Consider the following 20565-nt stretch of genomic DNA (forward strand, 5'->3'; position numbering starts at 1 on the left):
ATAATTTATCATGCATTCAAATTCATAAAATACTTAAGTGACCTGTGCTGATAATATTATCAGATTAATATTTTTAACTACTACATATGCTTAAATATTTTAAATAAAATGATACAGTATCCATATCATCATTTGCTTCAAAATAATCCATTTCATGAGGAAGAGCATACATTAGAAAAAGGTTGGCCGAGATGGCTCTTGGGGGTATAAAGTTTTATCATATTGCTTTCTTCGATGGTATATTTGAAAACTTCCATTATAATGTATTTAACAACAACAAAAACTGGAAGAATATTGCATTCAGGCGAACAGTCAAGAGAATTCATAGGAGGGAATACAGTCCATAGGAGATGGCCAATAAACTGAAGGGAAAAAAAGAGTGTTAAAGGACTGGAGGATGGTCTTGTCTTCTTGAAGCCAAAGAGTAGGTACGGTGTAAGGGAGTGAGAATACAAACGCCAATGTAGATTGTGCAGGGTTCAGGGATGCCACAGAAGTGATGTCTTACTACACAGGGTTGAGGAAGGCAGGACACTGAGACAGAGTATGTCTGGGTCATCGCCGGCTGTGGAAAGCATGTAAGGCAATGGTAGTACGAATTGGGTGGAAAATTCCACGAGCCACAAGCCCAGGTCCTCATTAAAGTAGACGAGTGATAGACATTTATCTTCTTAGAGGAAGATAAGACAGGGCAGAGGGTGTATATCCAGAACACTATGAGTGATACCAACTCTAGAGTGTGCCCTTTTCTAAGTAGTGATTTCAAGCTACTGTTTTTAGTGTTGTCAATTATCCGATACAAGTTAGACTACAGTGATTTTTATGAGGGTTGCTGCAAGCCTGTCTGTGACACAAGGTGGTCATTTCTCTCATAACTTAAAGCATTTCTGCTTTCTTCCAAAACTGAAATGAAGAGCAATGATTTCAGACATTTAATCATCAAAGAAGAGGGCTTTAGCTACACTGTGGTTAAGGACTGGTATGTCATTCTTTCTAGTCTTTAGGAAATAGAAGTGGGAAGGAAATTGTCACCACATTTCAAAAGATACATCTTTTCCTTTACTTACAAAAAATTATCCCAAAATTTCAGTATAATTTTTTCAAGCAAAGAATTATTTTCTTTTTGAAGTATATTTTTCCAGAAGGAAGTACATGTTTGTACTCAATTATCTCCATTGTTTATTTCTAGATCCTCAAAGAATGGTTTGAAATGCATAAATAGATCTTAATAACTGTTATGAGACATTCCTGTTATAAAAATTGTGTAAAACAAAGTTTAGCATATCTTTTAAATGACAACTGTAAATTGTGACTTTATAACGTTCCCAGAGCAATTTCCTCATAAGAAAGTTAACTTACTTTCTTATCTTTTGTGCACAACTGACAACTCTTCTTTATAGCACATCCTACAAGAAAAAAATATTAAATACAAAATAAATTCAAATACTTTTTATTGCTCAATTTTATGTAAAAGTGCATTTCATTTAGTCATTTCTGTTTTAAGCCATATTCATCCATACTCCAGCATTTTACTTCATTATTTTCGTGTATCTAGACATTTCTTCCACCTGTACTATATAAATCTTCTTAATCTTTTCTCCTATTTCTTGGAAAAATATGAAATGGCATCATACAACTTTTATGAGCCAAGTTCTAAAAAAACAACCCCCAAAACACAGTAAGGAAAAACAAATTGGCAACACCATTGTATTTTAAAATATCATGTGTTGTTATTCAGGATAGTATTGCCAAGATATTCCTACTTAACTAATTAACCCTTTAAGAATTAAAAAAAAAAAAAAAAAAAAGGAATTCCCCATCTGTTTTTGCCACAAAGCTTTCAAAACTTCTCCAAAATGAGAATTTTTATTCCTCTTGTTTTATGGAAAAACAAACAGTATGATTTATATTTGAAAATTCTAGAATAAAAACTCAGAATTTGGAAAAAAATTTCAATGGCTTATTTTATTACTACAACATCTTCTTAAACAAAGGGTCTAGAATTAATGTCTTAGTTGTTTTGTGATAGAGCAACAATAAAGTCACTCTCTCTATTATTTTGGGGACAGAGTTCATAGGCTCTGTGGGAAAGGTCAGACCTTTCTATTTAATTTCAAATTGTTTGATTGGATGCAGATCTGATTGGGCTGGGGAAAAAATTTTACAGTTCAGCTTTCAAATTCAAACCTATTGAATGTTCCCTCCTCCTAGCTGAAAGTATCCTTGAAATACCCATGGGAAAGTTGAGTGAAAGAAAAGGCAAGGTGAATGGGAAAGATTCTGCTGCCTCAGCTGTGTGAAGAACAGCTGGCCTCAGGCTCCTTTTGGGAGGCAGAAGCAGGGAAACAGAGGACACATGACTTGGCCACTGTTCTCCGAGCCCTACGTGCTTCCCACAGCTTTTTTGTAAACTAAATTTTTTATTTTGGAATAATTTCAGATGTACAGAAAAATTGTGAAGAGTCTACAGGGAGTTCCTGTATATCCTTCACCCAGTTCCCCTATTGCTAATACCTTACACTACCATGGTACATTTATTGAAAGTAAGAAACTAACACTGGCACATGACTTTTAACTACACTCCAGATTTTATCAGGATTTCGCCAGTCTTTACACTAATGTCCTTTTCCTGTTCCAAGATCCCATCCAGAATACCACATTGCCTGCAACAATGTCTCACTCTTGCCTTGTTTTTCATGACCTTGACAGTTTTGAGGACTGCTATCCTCAGTACTTTCATATATTTTGTAGACTGCCCCTCAACAAGGATGTGTCTGATGCTTTTCTCAAGATTAGAGGGGGATGAGTTTTGGTGAAGAGCACTGTAGAGAGGAAGTTCCCTCCTCAACACATTATGTCAGTAAATGGCCTGCTCTGGTTACATAGTAGAGGTTTAGATGGAACATTTGTATACATAACCAGTCATCTCTTTAATACTCATTTTTGCCCTTATTGGAAAACTAATGATGTTACAGCTGACCTATGTGCTACATGAATCAGTAGGCTCTTTTTTTCCTGTTCTATTCCTGAAGAAAGAGGTTCTAGCTATTTCCATGGCTTTATCAGGTACCAGATTATTTCACCCTAAAGCCCTGAGGTTTGATTATATGTTTTCTGTCTGGTTACTTATTTGCTCTTGATTACATTTTTCATGACTTCTGCATCATTTCTCCTAGTTCTCTTAGAACATCTCTGGCTATTCTTTTTCAGTTTCTTCAACTAGTTCCACTTCTACCAATGTCTGAAATGTTGCTATTCCATAAAGTTCCACCTATGATCCTCTTCTCCCATGAAGGATCACAATTTCAAATGCCTGGCATCAAAATATATTATGCCAAATATCAAAACAAAACTTTTTATTGGTACTATAATAAATTTATAATACAAAAATAAAGTTTATCTGCAAGGAAAACTTTTTCAAGAACTGCTAAGAGAAAAAAACAATGAGGAGTATATGAAAATAATAAGATTTTATATATTAAAATTCTTCTTATCTTTTATTTACCTAATACATCTATTTTAAAACTGTTAGGTGAATAAAAGTTTGGAATATGCAGTATTATGAATCTTGGAAATTAAAAATATAATCAGCATAAACATAGCTAAAGAGTGAATTAGCAAGTTCAATAATTGAGCCATTACAAAGGTAGTTCAAAAGAACAGGAGATAGAGAGTCTGTAGAGAGTCTGTACACAGTACCTTGGTGTACTGTACTATATGTCAATATGGAATATCACTTTTTCTTTGACTTAATGATTTTTTTGACTTGAATTCTATTTTGCATAATATTGCTACACTTGCTTTCATTTTCAATAGCATTTGCAAGGCATATCCTATTCCATCAATTTATTCTTTATTCCTTTATTTCCTCTAGTGGTCTCAAAATACGCATTCTATTTCTATTCTTGAGCTGTTGCTTTAAAAATTTGGGGCGATATTTTATATGCATCTTTCTATCATTATTTAATCAGGATCTACCGTCTCAACTTACACAAAGATCCTAATATGTTCTTACTCTTCTCTTTCTCCCCATACCACTTCCCAGTTAAATAATTTTAACTATTTAATAGCAGTTAAGCTTCCATATGATTTCTATATCATATGGATTTCAGAAATCAGATAGAATTTTAACTGCTATTAAAGTTATTAATGATTATTAGACATTTAAATTGCTGTTGACCTACAATAAATCATTTAGAATTAATTTTTCATTTTACTAGTTTATTTGCTTACTACTCTTTCTTGAATCCCACTTTTTCCCCTTGGATTCATTTTTCATTTTGCTGGATTATATTCTTGAGTATTTTTTTAGATGTCTGTGAGTGATAAACTCTTTGACTCTTTAAGTGTCTAAATGTTTTTATTTTGTATACCGTCTAGAGCACAGCTGGCTTAGTCTGTTAATATGTTCTAGTTTCAACACCATTTTCTTCAAAACTTTAAAGATATATATATATATATATGATTATATATATATATTTATATATAAATATATATGTGATTATATATATTTATATAATATATATATATTATGATTATATATGTGTGTGTGTGTGTGTGTGTGTGTATATATATATATATATATATATATATATATACACATATGGAGTGTCTCTCTCTTGCCAGACTGGAGAGCAGTGGCACAATCTCAACCTCTGCCTCCTGGGTTCAAGCAATTCTCCTGCCTTAGCCTCCCAAGTAGCTGAGACTATAGGCACACATCAACATGCCCATCTAATTTTTATATTTTCATAGAGACCGGGTTTCACATCATATTGGCCAGGATGGTCTCAATCTCCTGACCTCGTGATTCACCTGCCTCAGCCTTCCAAAGTGCCAGGATTACAGGCATGAGCCACCACGCCCAGCCCAAAGATATTTTTCTGTAGATTTTTCTTTCATTAGTTCCTCTCTTCCATTTCTCTCCTCCTGAAACTCCTATTACATTAGTGTTGGCATGAACTCTTGTCTCTTTTTTCTACAGACTCTCTATCTCCTGTTCTTTTGAACTACATTTGTAATGGCTCAATTATTGAACTTGCTAATTCACTCTTTAGCTATGTTTATGCTGATTATATTTTTAATTTCCAAGATTCATAATCTTTTCCAGAATAGTCTGTTCTCATTTCATGGATATCTCCATGAGAATATTAATGATAGTGTTGAGAAAGGCATCCATCCTAGACCCTGAGCATCTCTGAATTTCCTTGCTGAGTATGACAAACTTCTTGGGATAATCATCCTCTGACCCTGCACCTATTCTGTATCTAGTAACCTAGTCAATTAAATAGGTCAAGGCAACCACAGTGTAACTATAGTCACAATTACTCCCTAGGGAATAGATATTTCACTGCTTGCTATAAAAAGTCATAAGCTCTTAGCCCTGGGTTCCTTAGCTGTAGTGCAACTGGCTGTATTCATAGCCATGATCTGATTGTTCCATGGGACTTGGGGGCAGGAGAACTGATGCTACCATGCTTATGTTCCTGCTGTTGGCTGTGCTATGAGTAATAAACCATTTTGCACGGGTCCATTGAGTCTCACTGTCTACTTTTAGCACCTATGGAGTTGTGGCAAGCCAATCTACTTACTAGCTTAGTCATTTCCTTTGGAATCTTGTTGGTCCTTGTCATTTTCTATAGGAGAAATTTCTAATTTCAAGGTGATTTTTCTCCCTCTATTAAATGTGTCTTAATAAATTGGTTCTTTCCTTTGTTGGATTTCATGATTCTTGACAAGTTAGGATTTAAGTGTATGTATATAGGCCATTTCCACCTCTGTGGTGTGGGAGAGGATTGGGACATGCTGCCAGGTTCAGTGTGTTGGTAGTATATCTTTCTCTGCCTTTCCAGGCCAATAATTCACATTCATTGTTAACCTGGGGCAGTTGCCTCTGCAACTCTGCTGCCTACTTCTTGAGACAATTGAGAAGGTGGAGAGGCAGCCAGCTATAGTGCTCTAAGCTCAGCACCCAGGTAGCTGCTCTACAACTCCCTCATGCTCTTTATATTCACTGCTGCTGAGCTTGGAACAACTCCATAATACACTCTTCCATTAGTCTTCTCTTATGTGTGTTTTAGGCTGTGGCTTTCTCCATTAGTCTGATCTAAATTGCTTTCTGTTTTTCAGGGATTCTTAACATTTTCTGGCCCTCATCTTGTTTTCCAGCACTGTCATAATATATATCTCTATCTCTACATCTGTATCTAGTCATGTGCTGCATAACAATATCTTGGTTAACAGACTGCATACGGGATGGTGATCCCTTCAGATTATAATACTGTATGTGTGTGTGTGTGTGTGCGTGTGTGTGTGTATAATTACACTTTAAGTTCTGGGGTACATGTGCAGAATGTGCAGGTTTGTTACCTAAGTATACACATGCCATGGTGGTTTGCTGCGCCCATCACCCCATCATCTATATTAAGTATTTCTCCTAATGCTATCCCTCCCCTAGCTCCCCATCCCCCAACAGACCCCCATGTGTGATGTTTCCCTCCCTGCGTCCATGTGTTCTCATTGTTCAACTCCCATGTATGAGTAAGAACATGTAGTGTTTGGTTTTCTGTTCCTGTATTAGTTTGCTGAGAATGATGGTTTCCAGCATGGATGAAGCTGGAAATACCGTTTTTTTACTGTGCCCTTTCTGTGTTTAGATAAGTTTAGATACACAAATACTTACCATTGTGTTACAGTTGCCTGCAGTGTTCAGCACGGTAACATGCTGTATAGGTTTGTAGCCTAGGAGCAATAGGTTAATTTAGCCTAGGTGTATAGCAGGCTATACAATCTAGTTTTGTGTAAGTATAGTCTATGTCACTCACATAATGATGAAATTGCCTAACTGCATTTCTCAGGGTACACCTCTATTGTTAAGTAACACATGACTGCATAATGTTTATTGAAAACTTATCATGTACCAGACAGTGTTCTCAGTGCATAACATAGATTAACTCATCTGGTCCTCACAACAATCATTTACAGGAAGTTACTATTTTATTCTCATTTTACTGATAAGGAAATTATGACACAGAAAACATGCGTCTAGTAAGCAACAGAGCTGGGAGGGGTCCAGGCAGTGTGAATTCTTCTGACTCTCTCGTGAGACAGGTACTATTAGAGAGGTGCAGCTAAGTACAGGAGCAACTCTTCACTCAGATTGGGTGGACTAAGGAAGGCATTATAGAAGAGGTGGAATTTGATCTAGGCCTCTCAATATCAGAATTCAGTTTTACATCACAATTCAGCATAATGTCAAATTTCCCATTTCTGCTAGTGGCAGAAAACGATAAACTTGCAAAGTTAAGTTCAGTCAATTAATTCATCCTCCTTTGAGTAAATATTAAGCGAAATTTAGGGTTCACTTCTTCCCCCTTTACCTTGGGGATGCTATACTTTTCTGGGAGCAAAGGCTACGTGTTACCCTGGCACTAGGGTGTGACTGGCCTGAGTCTCCTCCTCTTCCTTGCTAGCCTCACTGTGTGAATCTCATCTGTCCCCTTCTTAGGGAGTGTCATGTCTAGCATCTGCAGTCCTGCTGTGGTTTCTAGATGTGTGGTCTAGTATTCTCTGGGAAAGACCTATCCCTCTTCAATTCTGCCAGCTCTCGCAAGAGCTGCCTTGCCTGTACTCCACCCCCTATGTTGGGAATTTTAGGGCTTTTTACTTTTTACTTTTCCCTAGAAAATTCTTATGTCCAAGGGATTCTGACATGTAGTCCTTGAGTTCATTTGCTACTGTTACCTACTGTTTGAGAGCCACATTAGCCTCATATTATCTAAGAAACCAGTGGACTCGGAGTAAACTCTAGCAAGTGAATGACTAGTTCCTGTGTTCCTAATGTTTTCAGATTCCCCTGTAACCTGCCTGAGATTTTTATCAGCACCCCTTTTCCTTACCTCAGCCAGAAGTGATATACCAGGTTTCTCCCCTGGTTCCCCAGCAGCATTTAAACCTAAGCATCAATGCTCTAATCCTCCTAATACCTGCCTGATAGTCAAAATCTTAAAGTACTTTTTGTCTTAAAGATGGTTATATGAAGTTAGGAATCCAACCAGGAAAACAGAAATCACTCGTGTATACATAACACTGGGAACTTAGTACTAAAATTGGGTATGCAGGGGATGAAAGAGGCTGAGAAGTCTATCAGTGGAAAGAAAGTGAAGTCCCACCTCATCCCAGACAAAGGCTCCTCCTAGGCTAGAGAATGGAGGAATAAAGCAGCTACCAGAGACCACCACAGTAAGTAGGCTTAGAATATGTGACAAATATTCTCGGTGTGTTCACAATTAGCAGAAATAAACAAATGAAGAGAGAAACCTCAGAAGCCCTGCCTTATATTCAAATTATTTGGCCTTCAATTTATTTCCTTGGAGCTATCTGCCTTTTCATCTCATTCTGATATCTTACTATCTTGACTTTGAGGCTTGCTTCACTGAATCTGTTTCTCATTTGATTGTTTTCTAGTTCAAAGCATTTGTAGGGAAATTTTCATGTTACTTGAGTTGTGTTTTCTTCTAGGGTAGATTATTTGGTGTGTGTTGTAGGGGTGGTTTGCATGCTATCATATACTCCTTTATTTATTTTGCTGTGCAAGGTTTACATAGTTGCTATATTGTTTCCATTCTACTAATGCTTATGTAGCTCTGTTCACACTTTCTATTTGTTCTGACATAGTGTACGTGAGATCTTAACCACCTTACCACTACTCTTGAGATTTTTTTCAAGAAGCTACAGTTTTATGGCATTTTATGTTCTATTCACTCCATTGTTTTCAGCATTTGACAAGGGGGAGAACTCAAATGAGGCTGTGCCAAACTTTGTTAGAATATCTGGCTTTGCTCTCTCTTTTGAGGTTTGTCATTTTCCAATGTCAAAGTTTGCTAGAGCTTATCAGAGGTGTTTCCCATTTCCACAAAGGGGATCTCTTTGGACTCTAGGTCTGCTCTCAAATCCAGCTTATAACTCAGGAACCTGAGTTTCCATCAGAGAGTCAGGACCTCTCTCTTTCAGTCCTCATTCCACTTACTTCTCCTCAGTAGCCATTTTCTCTTCTCATCTTTAGAATAAGATAAAGAACAGGATACGCACTCAACTTGTTTCTCTCTAGATTTGGGCAAATTATTAAAAATTATTGGATTACAGTGACTCACTAGTTACCTCTAAGGGAGGGGGTGGTAACATTTGGAGTCCTGCCATGCTGTGCTATTCTGTTCTGATCCAGAATCTTCCAGTTCTTTCCTTAGCTGCTACTTATTTTTTGCACTATGTTCCTTTGTTGTCTGGTTACTTCTAGTGAAAAAATTTCTCCGGGTTTTAGTACAGTTTTTAATCCATTCATTAGATTCTAGAAGATTCACCCAAAGTTCCATCAAGTGCTTACTATAATTTCTTGAGACATTGATTACCAAACTCTCAAATGTATATGAACATCAGAGTTAGAAGCCCTGGGGATCAAAGCAACCTGCTTAGGGGGGTCTCACTTGATGTACAATCCTTCACAAAGTCCTGTCTGTTGCCTGTTACTTAGGGCAAAGTCCAGGATGCAGATGAGTATCTCAGTAAAGGCTTCGAAGCCCCTTCTCAGTTTTGGAAGTGAAAAGTACCATGATGTCTAAGAAACCATATCCTTGTTAGATGGGAAGACTAAATGCAAGCGCAAAGGGAAACTGGCCCGAGCCTAAGATGCAAACACTCAGGGGAGGCCCTTGACAGGTTGCAAGCTGTTTCCCAGGCAATAGCAAGCTGTTTCCTCAGAAACAGGGACTCCAGCTGGCCAGCCCTAGAATGGGCTAGCTAGCATCAGAAACTTCACTCTTTAGAGATTATCTTATCTGTGATTTTTAATTTATTTTATTTGTTTGCTTTCTTTTTTTTTTTTCTTCATCAGCATTTTGATAAAGTCTTTTGAAAACTTCCAGTATGAGTCCATTTTGCTAGGGAACAAAAGGAAGAATTTGTTTCTATGCTTGGACTTATGCTTTTAGATGCTGTGTGTTGGGAGAAGGGGCCAGGATGGCACTGGAACACTGCTTATCTTAGAGTACATATAGGGGTGACCAAGAGGTTAAAAAAGAGAAATCTGTGGGAAAGACGAAACGAAAGAAAACAAGCTAGATCTTTTACTTCAGCCTCCCCCATCCCTACCCCCTCAAAGGAGATTCTTATTTCAGTGCAATGCTGAGAACTGTGGGTTTGGTTTTAGTAAGGAAGACTGATTTGCTTACAGATACTAACATTCTTTTCTACTCTGGAAACCAGACAGCAGTAATTATTCAGTCTCATAGTCTTTGTAAAAAATGGCAATCTTGGCTTTACAGGGCACTTTCCAAGTAATTCAAATTCTGTCCCTTATTTTATCTATATGGTTCCAATTTAGGATACTAAAAACCTTATTTCCAGGTTCATGAATTTAGGCTCAGCATGACTTTTAACATTTCAAAAGTTTTTCATTTGAGGAGGGAAACCAAGAGAAGCCTCCAAACTGAAGTAATTTTTTTTTTATGAAAAAGAACAAATAAAGGATTTTATTAGCTAAGACCTTTAAAAACTAAAAAAGAGCTACGACCATTGAGTGGGTCTGATTAGAACAAAACCCAATGGCTTATTCACAACAAAAAGCTTATATGCCATAAGTCATGCAAAAAGTGAGGTGGGAGAAGCCATGCTTTTCTTCAAATTTAAAACTGTTTGAATCCACCTTTCATATTTCAGATAAAGCAAATTAATCTGAGTCCAATTTAACCAAGTTTCACCAAAACCATCTAGAGCCTTTAAAATGTCTTCCCATCAACACCAAATGACAACTTTTGAGATTAAAGTTTTAGTGCACCTGGATGGCACAATTAAAAGGAAGAACAATGCCGGAACACATGGGGCACTCGACTCAAGGCTCTAGATCACTCACCCTCTTCAGTTCCATCTCTTGGTTTCTGATTGTTCCTGGGGCTGTAGAAAAAACCATTCTCTGAAAAGCTGATAAGCAATTGGATGAGAAAGAGGGAGAGAAAAATTGGCAGGAGAATCTGGCCCCATGCCCGCAGCCAGCACATCTCTCTTCAGACCTAGTGACCCTTGCCACTGGGAACCTGGCAGGCACCAGCTACAGTGTTGGACACTGAGACCCACTCAGGGACTGTGACCCACCACAGCCCTGGGTCCTATGGCTACCACTTTCAAGCCCTGGACCCCAGCATAATCAGCAGAACCTTAGAATCCCTAATGTTCTAGCTAGAATGTGGAATGTTCATAGCACAATCCTGGTCGGCACTGGGCTCCAGCTTCCTGGGCCCTGAATATCATGTACAGTAGGTCCACTGGACTTGACTAAGGCCTGTTTCTGCCAAACCAACACCTTTTCCCTACTACAGTGTTGTTTTTGGAGAAAGACCTGGATTCTAATTTCCACTACAAATATGTATACAGTAGTTGCATTCTTCCATGCTGCCTTTTCTCTGATGTAAATAAACCTACCACCCACGGCACTCCATGGGAGTGGTTGTGCGATCAGTGAGTGGTGAGGTCATGAAACTCACAGCTCTGTAAACCCTCAGTCTTGTCCCTAACTAGCCTGGTGATCCTCTTGACATGCTCTAATGCAGTTTCCCAAAGGTAAGTATGTTTTGGATAGTACACAAATGCCTTTTATTTTCATAGTTACGAATTTAATGAGTATTGGAAAAAGATAACCAGCAGTTACACTGATGCAATAGCAACAATATATGCTTTTAAAATAAATCTGTGCAAAAAAGGACAATTTCCAGAAATTTAAATAGTACACAACTCAAATGATATGGCAAAAATTGGGGTGGTGGTTCCAGAATGACTGAAATTTGGGCAATCTTGCCTCAGTGTGTGTGTGAGGGAAGGGGTAAAGGTGGGTGATGAAAACTTGTCCTTGACCAGGGATTATCTTGTTTTGTTTTTCAATAATGATGAGGTGGGGAAGATCGCTTGAGCCAAGAAGTTTAAGGCTGCAGTGAGCTATGATTGCATCACTGCACTCTAGTCTGGGCAACAGAGAAAGGCCTTGTCTTTAAAAAAATAAAAAATAATAATTAAAAAATAAATGATGGAGTTGTCCCACAGTAGTCCTGGCATATTGATCTGGACTGCCTCCTGAGGAATATGGGCCTAATATGGACAATAAAGATGGAGGAGGATAACATATGCAGAGTTCCAGGCTACTTTTTCTTTACCCATTTGCAATGCAGAGGACAGACAGAGGGTAATTAGCCATAACATAAAAAGTGCTTTTATAAACTGACAAAAAAAAGGACAAAAGATAAACAATAGGAAAATAGACATGGGTTTTGGGGAATCCACTGACAGAAAAGCAAATCTAAGTAGCCAGTGAATACATGAAAAAAAATAGTTTAAAAACACTAGTACTAGGAACTAGGAAATTATCAATTAAAAAAAATAATGAGCTATCACTTTGTAAACATCAGGTAGGCAAGCATTTAAAAAGAAAGCTAAGATATTGTTGATGAAGTTGTGGGGGGAAAAGGTACTCATAATTTTTGGTGGAACGGTGAATTGTTATAGTGTCTTTAGAAAGCAACCTTACAGCAGTCATTAAAATGAAAAATACACATATTCTATGTGCATATTGTTTCTTAGAGATCTGCCCCTCACTGCCTCTTGGTTCTCATGGTATGGGTGGAGTTCCAACTCTTACCTTGGAAGTAGAACATGAAAACTACACCTGAGCAAAGCAGGGCACAAAACTTCCCTGGCCACCATGCCTGGCTCAGGGGTGGGCACAGGACCTAGGCTGGCCTAATCCAAGTCAATCTCAGAGCTTTTGCTAGGAATGCTAGGATAAAGATGCCCATCTTCCTCTGGATTCAAACTTGAAAGTACCTAGTCTCTCTAGCTGCTAAAAGCTATCATAAGACTATGTAGAAGCTGGGCACATTGCCTCACGCCTATAATCCTAGCACTTTGGGAGGCCATGGCAGGCAGATTGCTTGAGTCCAGGAGTTCAAGACCAGCCTGGGCAACACCGTGAAACCCCGTGTCTACAAAAAATTAGCTGGCACGGTGGTGTGCACCTATAGTCCCAGCTACTCTGGAAGCTGAGGTGCAAGGATCACTTGAGCCCAGGAGGCAGAAGTTGCAGTGAACCAAAATTGTGCCACTAAACCCCAGCCTGGGTGACAGAACAAGACCCTGCTTCAGAATAATAATAATAAAAACAAAAGATTATGTGGAATATGGCCATGAAAATGCCCATATCAAAGCAAAATTGACTGACGGACTCAGCTAGTGTGCCTCAGATTTATCCACCATATTCATCCCAAAGCCATGCTTCCTACAAGCTACTCTCAGCCAAGACTAAACATGGAAGGGACACTAATGTGGGATACTTTTAGTGGGAGATTTTGGCTTGAGAATTTCCCATCAAGGCGGTCGAAACTTTCTTAGAATTGTGCTGCGATCTGAAACTCTACCAACCAAATTCTCCTCCTTCCTTTCTTCTCTCTTCTTCACCAGTGTCTGACCTGCATTGATGTTTGAAGGTTCTCACTTGCACTAGCTGCTTCCCCTTTATTTGTTCTAACTGTTTTCCCAGTAAACCTCTTGGACTTCTAATCCCATCTTAGCAGATCTCAAAGGACCTGAGCTAATACAAATGCTTATGAGAGTGTTCTGAGAGAACCAGTGGTAAGATAAAATTTTGAGACTTGTTTACTTACTATCCGACAGGCAAATAAGATACCATATTGTGCAATATGTAGAGAATGGATAGCTCCTAGAAAGAGATGGCACTACTAAAGACTTCATGGTGATGAAATGTTTTCTACCTAGGAAAACAAACTGGTAATAGGAAATCCCCTGGTTGATGTAATAATCAAAGCATTTGAAAGATACAGGGGACAGTGCCTACAAGAGTTGGTTGGTTAAAGAGTAGTACTGATGCTTTGCAGAGGGACAATGAGAAATCATGTACCTTTGATTGGCAGTTAAAGGTTAAGTATGAAAGCTAGAAGATATCTTTGGCAGCCCTTATCTCCTGTAGTGGAAAAGTAGACACAGTTACCAGCAAATGAGGATATGATAATTACAGAGCTCTAGAGACATTTAGATAATACCAGCCAGGCAGGGCTGTATGCTAAATGTCAGAGCTTTGGTTGGGAAAATGTAAAATCCTGAAACAGCTTCTGTGGTGAAACATTATTACTTTATTACTATGAGAACACCACTATCCCCATGGATGTTAATGGGCTCAGCTCTGTGACTGTCTCTACCGCCAGTTTTGGCCTGCAGAGGGAAGCTGCTGAATTTCTTAGTGATACTGGTGCCCTTCTTACCAGCACATTCCTGATAGCCTTGGTGAATGGATGGATACTCCTAATGTTGACTCTGTAGACCCTTCAGGAATCTAAGAACTTTCAGGTGTGACTGACCCTTATGCTGCAAAACAGAATAAGGGTATCTTAATAGATGTTCTCTCAGGAGCACCCCTACCTCATCTCTTGGCTGCTAGGCCAATAACCCTAGGGTTAAATTCAGTTGGGGACATGCTGGGCCTGATAAGGGAGGAAAGAAATTATATTCCAAGGTACAACTAGCCAATGAAGACAATTGATACTGAATTTTGAGGATGTTTGCACAGGGGGTTAGAATATGAAACTGAACAAGCAAGGTTTCTTTGACTTGGAAATACTTTTGTAGGACATGAAGTTTAATGGCCTGGTAAGACCCAGAGGATAGTGCAAACTCATTGTTAGAATGGATCTTTGAAGCCTAAGAAAGTGATCCAGCCCTGAGCAAAGTGGAAATGCCTGAGTTACCAAGGCAGGAGGAAGAGGAAGGAATAAAAAGGCTGAGAAGGAGAAGTAGGTTTGCTAGAGTGGCTATATTATGTGAGGTCAGAAAAACTACAAGATAACTATGTTCCAGGGGAGGGTCCAGAGGAAACACCATTCACCAAGGAAATTAGGAATGTGCTGGTAAGAAGGGCACTTGCATCACTGAGAATTACAGTAGCTTTCTTATGCAGGACAAGACTGATGATAGAGGCAGTCATACAGCTGCGATTCTTAATATCCAATGGGAATACTGGGGCCTCCAAAATAATAGTGATCAGGTCATGACACTTAAATGAAAGATGCCAGAACCTCACAATCAGAGGGGCAGTCAATGGAAGCTTGTCCCAAAGTAGGGTATGGAGATGGTTAATAGACCATGGGCATCTATCTCTAGGGTCAAATCAGAGGAGTGGCCAGCAAGGGTGATGTTTAACATCTACAACCAGAAAAGGGCAAGGATTGAGAAGTAGTAAGTAAGCTGAGGACAATGACCCCAATAAACAGTCATGATCCCTTGCTCACTATACTAGTCCATTCTCACACTGCTAAAAGGACATACCTGAGACTGGGTAATTTATAAAGGAAAGAGGTTTAACTGACTTACAGTTCAGCATGGATGAGGGGCTTCAGGAAACTTATAATCATGGCAGAGGGGAAAGCAAACATGTCCTTCTTCACATGCCGGCAGGAAGGAGAAGTGCCACACAAAGAGGGAAAAGCCCCTTTTAAAACCATCAGATCTCATGAGAACTCACTCACTACCACAACAACAGCAGCATGGGGGTAACCAACCCCATGATTCAATCACCTCTCACCAGTGCCCTCCCATGACATATGGGGATTATGAGAACTACAAGATAAGACTTGGGTGGGGCCACAGCCAAAGCATATCATTCTGTCCCTGATATTTTCCAAATCTCATGTCGTCACATTTCAAAACACAATCATGCCTTCCCAACAGTCACTCAAAGTCTTAACTCATTTCAGCATTAACTCAAAAGTCCAAGTCCAAAATCTCATCTCAGACAAGGCAAGTCCCTTCTGCCTATGAGCCTGTAAAATCAAAAGCAAGTTTGTTGCTTCCTAGATACAATGGGCATACAGGAATTGGGTAAATACACCTGTTCCAAATGGGAGAAATTAGCCAAAACAAAGGGGCTACAGGGCCCATGCAATTCTGAAATCCAGCAGGGTAGTCAAATATTAAAGCTCCAAAATGATCACCTTTGACTCTATGTCTCACAACCAGTTCATGTTAATTCAAGAGGTGGGCTCCCACAGCCTTAGGCAGCTCCACCCCTGTGGCATTGCAGTGTACAGCCCCCTTCCTGGCTGCCTTCATGGGCTGGCATTGAGTATGTGTAGCTTTTCCAGGTGCACAATGCAAGCTGTTGGTGGATCTATCATTTTGTGGTCTGGAGGATGGTTGCCCGATTCTTGCAGCTCCACTAGGCAGTGCCCCAGTGGGGTTCTGACCCCACATTTCCCTTCTGCACTGGCCTAGCAGAGGTATTCCATGAGAGCTCCACCCCTGGAGCAAACTTCTGCCTGGACATCCAGGCATTTCCATACATCCTCTGAAATCTAGACTGAGGTTTCAAACCATCAGTTCTTGATTTCTGTGTACCCACAAGCCTAATATCATGTGTAAGCTGCCAAGGCTTGGGGCTGCACCCTCTGAAGCAACAGCCTGAGCTCTACACTGGCCCCTTTTAGCTACAGCTGTGATGCAGGGCACCACATCTCCAGACTGCACAAAGCAGCAAGGCTCTAGACCTGGCCAAAATTACTTTTTCCCTGTAGGCATCTGGGCCTGTGATGGGAGGGGCTGCCATGACATTTCCCCCCATCATCGTGGTAATTAACACTTGGCTCCTCATTACTTATACAAATTTCTGCAGCCAGCTTGAATTTCTCCTCAGAAAATGGGTTTTTCTTTTCTATCACATTGTCAGGCTGCAAATATTCTGAATTTTCATGCTCTGCTTCTCTTTTATACATAAGTTCCAATTCTAAACCATATCTTTGTGAATACATAAAACTGAATGCTTTTAACAGCACCCAAGTGACACCCATTAAATGCTTTGCTGCTTAGAATTTTATTCCACTAGCTACTCTACATCATTCCTATCAAGTTAAAATTCCACAGATCCTTAGGGCAGGGGCAAAATGCCACCAGTCTCTGCTAAAACATAGCGATAGTCACCTTTATGTCAGTTCCCAAGTTCCTCATCTCCATCTGAGACCACCTCAGCCTGGACTTCATTGTCCATATGACTATCAGCACTTTGCTCAAAGCCATTCAACAAGTGTCTAGGAAGTTCTAGACTTTCCCACATCTTCCTGTCTTCTTCTGATCCTCCAAACTGTTCTAACCTCTTCCTGTTATCTAGTTCCAAAGTCAATTTCACATTTTCAGGTATCTTTACAGCAGTACCCCACCACCTATACCAATTTACTATATTAGTCCATTCTCATGCTGCTATAAGGACATATCTGAGACTGGGTAATTTATAAAGGAAAGTGGTTTAATTGACTCACAGTCCCACATGGCTGGGGAGGCCTCAGGAAACTTACAATCATGGCAGAAGGAGAAGCAAATATGCTCTTCTTCACATGGCAGCAGGAAAAAGTTCTGAGCAAAGAAGGAAAAGCCATTTGTAAAAATCAGATCCTGTAAGAACTTACTATCATGAGAACAGCAGCATGGGGAAAACCACCCCATGGTTTAATTACCTCCCACTGGGTCCCTCCCACAACACATGGGGATTATGGGAACTACAAGTAAATATGAGATTTAGGTGGGGATACAGCCAAATCATATCACTCACTTCCCAAACTTGAGTTAATTTTCAGATCCAGACCCATTGAATGAAGAGGTGGCCAGGTCCCTAGAAGGGACTCTGCAACATTGCTACAAATATATACTATAATTCTACCAGTTCTTCCCCAAGGAAATTACTACCACCTACAAGGGTATCTGTACACTAACAAAGGATGAATACCTGACATTTTGAAAATTACTGGACACAAGGCCTGAGTTGCATTGATACATGGAGACCCAAACTATAACCATATCTAATCCTGTCTTAGCTTCTGCTTCTCAGAAAACTCCACTGAAAACTAAAAGCATTCAGTTTTATGTACTCACAAAGACATGGTTTAGAACTTGCTTAAGCCAGTTTGAGTTATGGTTTCTGTCTCTTGAGCATCCCTCGACAGTAACATATCAAGACTCCTGATAGGTAGGAAAGATGGTGGTAAGGAAGGGGACAATGTAAGTCTACGAATCCCATGTATAAAGCTCCTTTTGTCCATAAATCATGCTTGCTCTATTGCCTCTCCTATTTACATTTCCACATATATGTATTTTATATTTATATATGCAAACACACATACACACATTTGCAAAATACACAAACAGTATCTATCTATCTAAATAAATAAATAAATAAAATATAAGAGAAAAGTTTTTTGACATTGTCCTAAATTAAGAACAGAAGATTGTGATTATTGTCTGTTACCAAAGACCCTTTATTTCCAAAGTAGAATAGTGGAAATGATCAGGACATCCCTTCCCTCAGAGCACCACCTTGCTATGCCTACGGCTTCCCTCCCTGGCCCAAAAGTGTACCTCACCAGATCTGGGTCCGGGAGTTGCAACATCCCACCTTAGGCAGAGCGTTGAGAAAATGACGTTACAACATATAATGCCAGAAACCCTTGAGCTGACCTCAGTGTCTCAGTGCCTATGACTGAGGTTTCACTGTCTCATCAAAAGTACCATCCTGCCCAGAGAAGGAAGGTACGTAGTCCAAACTCTAGCCAACTTGGAATAAGCAATCTCACATACTCCCAACACAACAACTGCCACTTGTCATGCTTCCAAACCACTCTTAGCTAATGATTTTGTTTATACGGCCTCAGGAAAAAGCTGATGACTTTGTTTATACTGCCTCAGGAACCAGCCAGAAGGAAATTTACCCAGCCTCCACCTCAATATTTACCCGTGTCTGCACTCACATTTCTGCTTTCCTTTATGCTCCATCTGAAAGTCAAGTCTGCCTGTGGTGTTATGACATATATTGGTTTTCATCCACAGTTCCTGGTTTACAAGTCTATAGCCCTTGTTAGTCTTTTGTGATAATGTTGGGTGTGTGAGGCCTCAGGAACAGGACTCTGACCTTCTCCTGCTTCAAGGCAGGACTCTAATGCTTTCCTGCCTTTCTGATTGTGGGTCTTAAGACCTTCCCATGAGAGGGTCTGACCCTATACCCTGGGAGAAGGAATGCTGAAATCATGAAGCTTCCATAAAAACTCAAGAGGAAAGGATTCAGTGAGCTTCCAGATAGCTGAACACATGGAAGTTCTTAGAGTGCGGTGCACCAGGGATGGCATGGAATATCCATGCCCCTTCCCCCATACCTTGCCCTATATATGTCTCTTCATCTGTATCCCTTGGAATATCCTCTATGATAACCCAGTAAATGTAAGTTAACTGTTTCCCAGAGTCCTGTGAGCCACTCTAGCAAATTAATTGAAACCAAAGAGGGGGTTATAAGAACCCCAACTTGAGGCCAGGTGCAGCGGCTCACGCCTATAATCCCAGCACTTTGGGAAGCTGAGGTGGGTGGATGACTTGAGGTGGGTGGATGACTTGAGGTCAGGAGTACGAGACCAGCCTAGTCAACATGGTGAAATCCCATCTCTACTAAAATAAATAAATAAATAAATAAATATTAGTGGAGCATGGTGGTACCTGCCTGTAGTCCCAGTTACTCGGGAGGCTGAGACAGGAGAATTGCCTGAATCCAGGAGGTGGAAGTTGCGGAGACAACAGCATGCCACTGCACTCCAGCCTGGGTGACAGAGCAAGACTCCATCTCAAAAACAACAACAGCAACAACAACAACAACAAACCCAACTTGAAGCTGGTTGGTCAGAAGTTCCAAAGGCCAGACTTGCAACTCTATCTCTGGGTAGATAGTGTCAGAATTGAATTAGAGGACACTGAGTTGCTGTCCGCTGCTTGGTGTGTGGAGAATAAATCCCCACACATTTGGTCACAAAAGTCTTCTTCTGTGTTGATGATTGTTGATGAGTGTTGTGAGTAGAGGAAAAACAAAGAGAGTTTTCCCTACACACTGCCTGAGGTTACTAGATCACACCCTCCTCATCTTCCAAACAATATTGCTCCAGCAACTTTCCTCTTGCTCTTCTGCATCCCTCATTTTTCAGTCTCTATAGGATCATTCCCCATAATGTATCAACATGCTGGTACTGATCCTGTCTTTAAAAACACTTATATACCTTGTCCTAATGCCACTTCCTTAACTAGCAATCACTTCACTGTTCCCCTTGGCAGAAAATTTTTCAAGAGAATTCTTGATTATTGACTTCAACACTCATCCAATTGTCTCTTTGTCTCTCTCTCTCTCTCGTTCATTCTCTCTCTCTCTCTCTGAGACGGAGTCACACTCTGTCACCAAAGCCGGAGTTCAGTGGTGGATCTTGGCTCACTGCAACCTCTGCCTCTCAAGTTCAAGTGATTCTCCTGCCTCAACCTCCTGAGTAGCCCAGCTAATTTTTGTATTTTTAATGGAGACAGGGTTTCACCATGCTAGCCAGTCTGGTGTTGAACTCCTGACCTCACGTGATCCACCTACCTTGGCTTCCCAGAGTTATGGAATTACAGGCATAAGCCACCATGTCTGGCCCGAGTTGTCTCTTAAACACCCCCCAATCAGAC

General features: G+C 39.9%; 1 protein-coding gene across 1 annotated transcript in view; it reads right to left on the minus strand.

Moving 5' to 3' along the window:
- Positions 1-11051, minus strand: part of PTTG1IP2 (PTTG1IP family member 2) — a 23277-nt gene extending 12226 nt beyond the window's left edge. Inside the window, exons 1-2 of the mRNA XM_037741346.1 lie at positions 10907-11051; positions 1360-1406 (exon numbers count right to left, since the gene is read on the minus strand). Of these exons, the coding sequence (XP_037597274.1) occupies positions 1360-1406; positions 10907-11051 (192 nt within the window). The remainder of the gene's footprint in view (positions 1-1359; positions 1407-10906) is intronic.
- Between the last annotated feature and the right edge of the window lie 9514 nt (positions 11052-20565).

The sequence above is a fragment of the Cebus imitator genome, unplaced genomic scaffold, assembly GCF_001604975.1.
Source record: "Cebus imitator isolate Cc_AM_T3 unplaced genomic scaffold, Cebus_imitator-1.0 Scaffold98, whole genome shotgun sequence".
Classification (NCBI taxonomy): Eukaryota; Metazoa; Chordata; class Mammalia; order Primates; family Cebidae; genus Cebus; species Cebus imitator.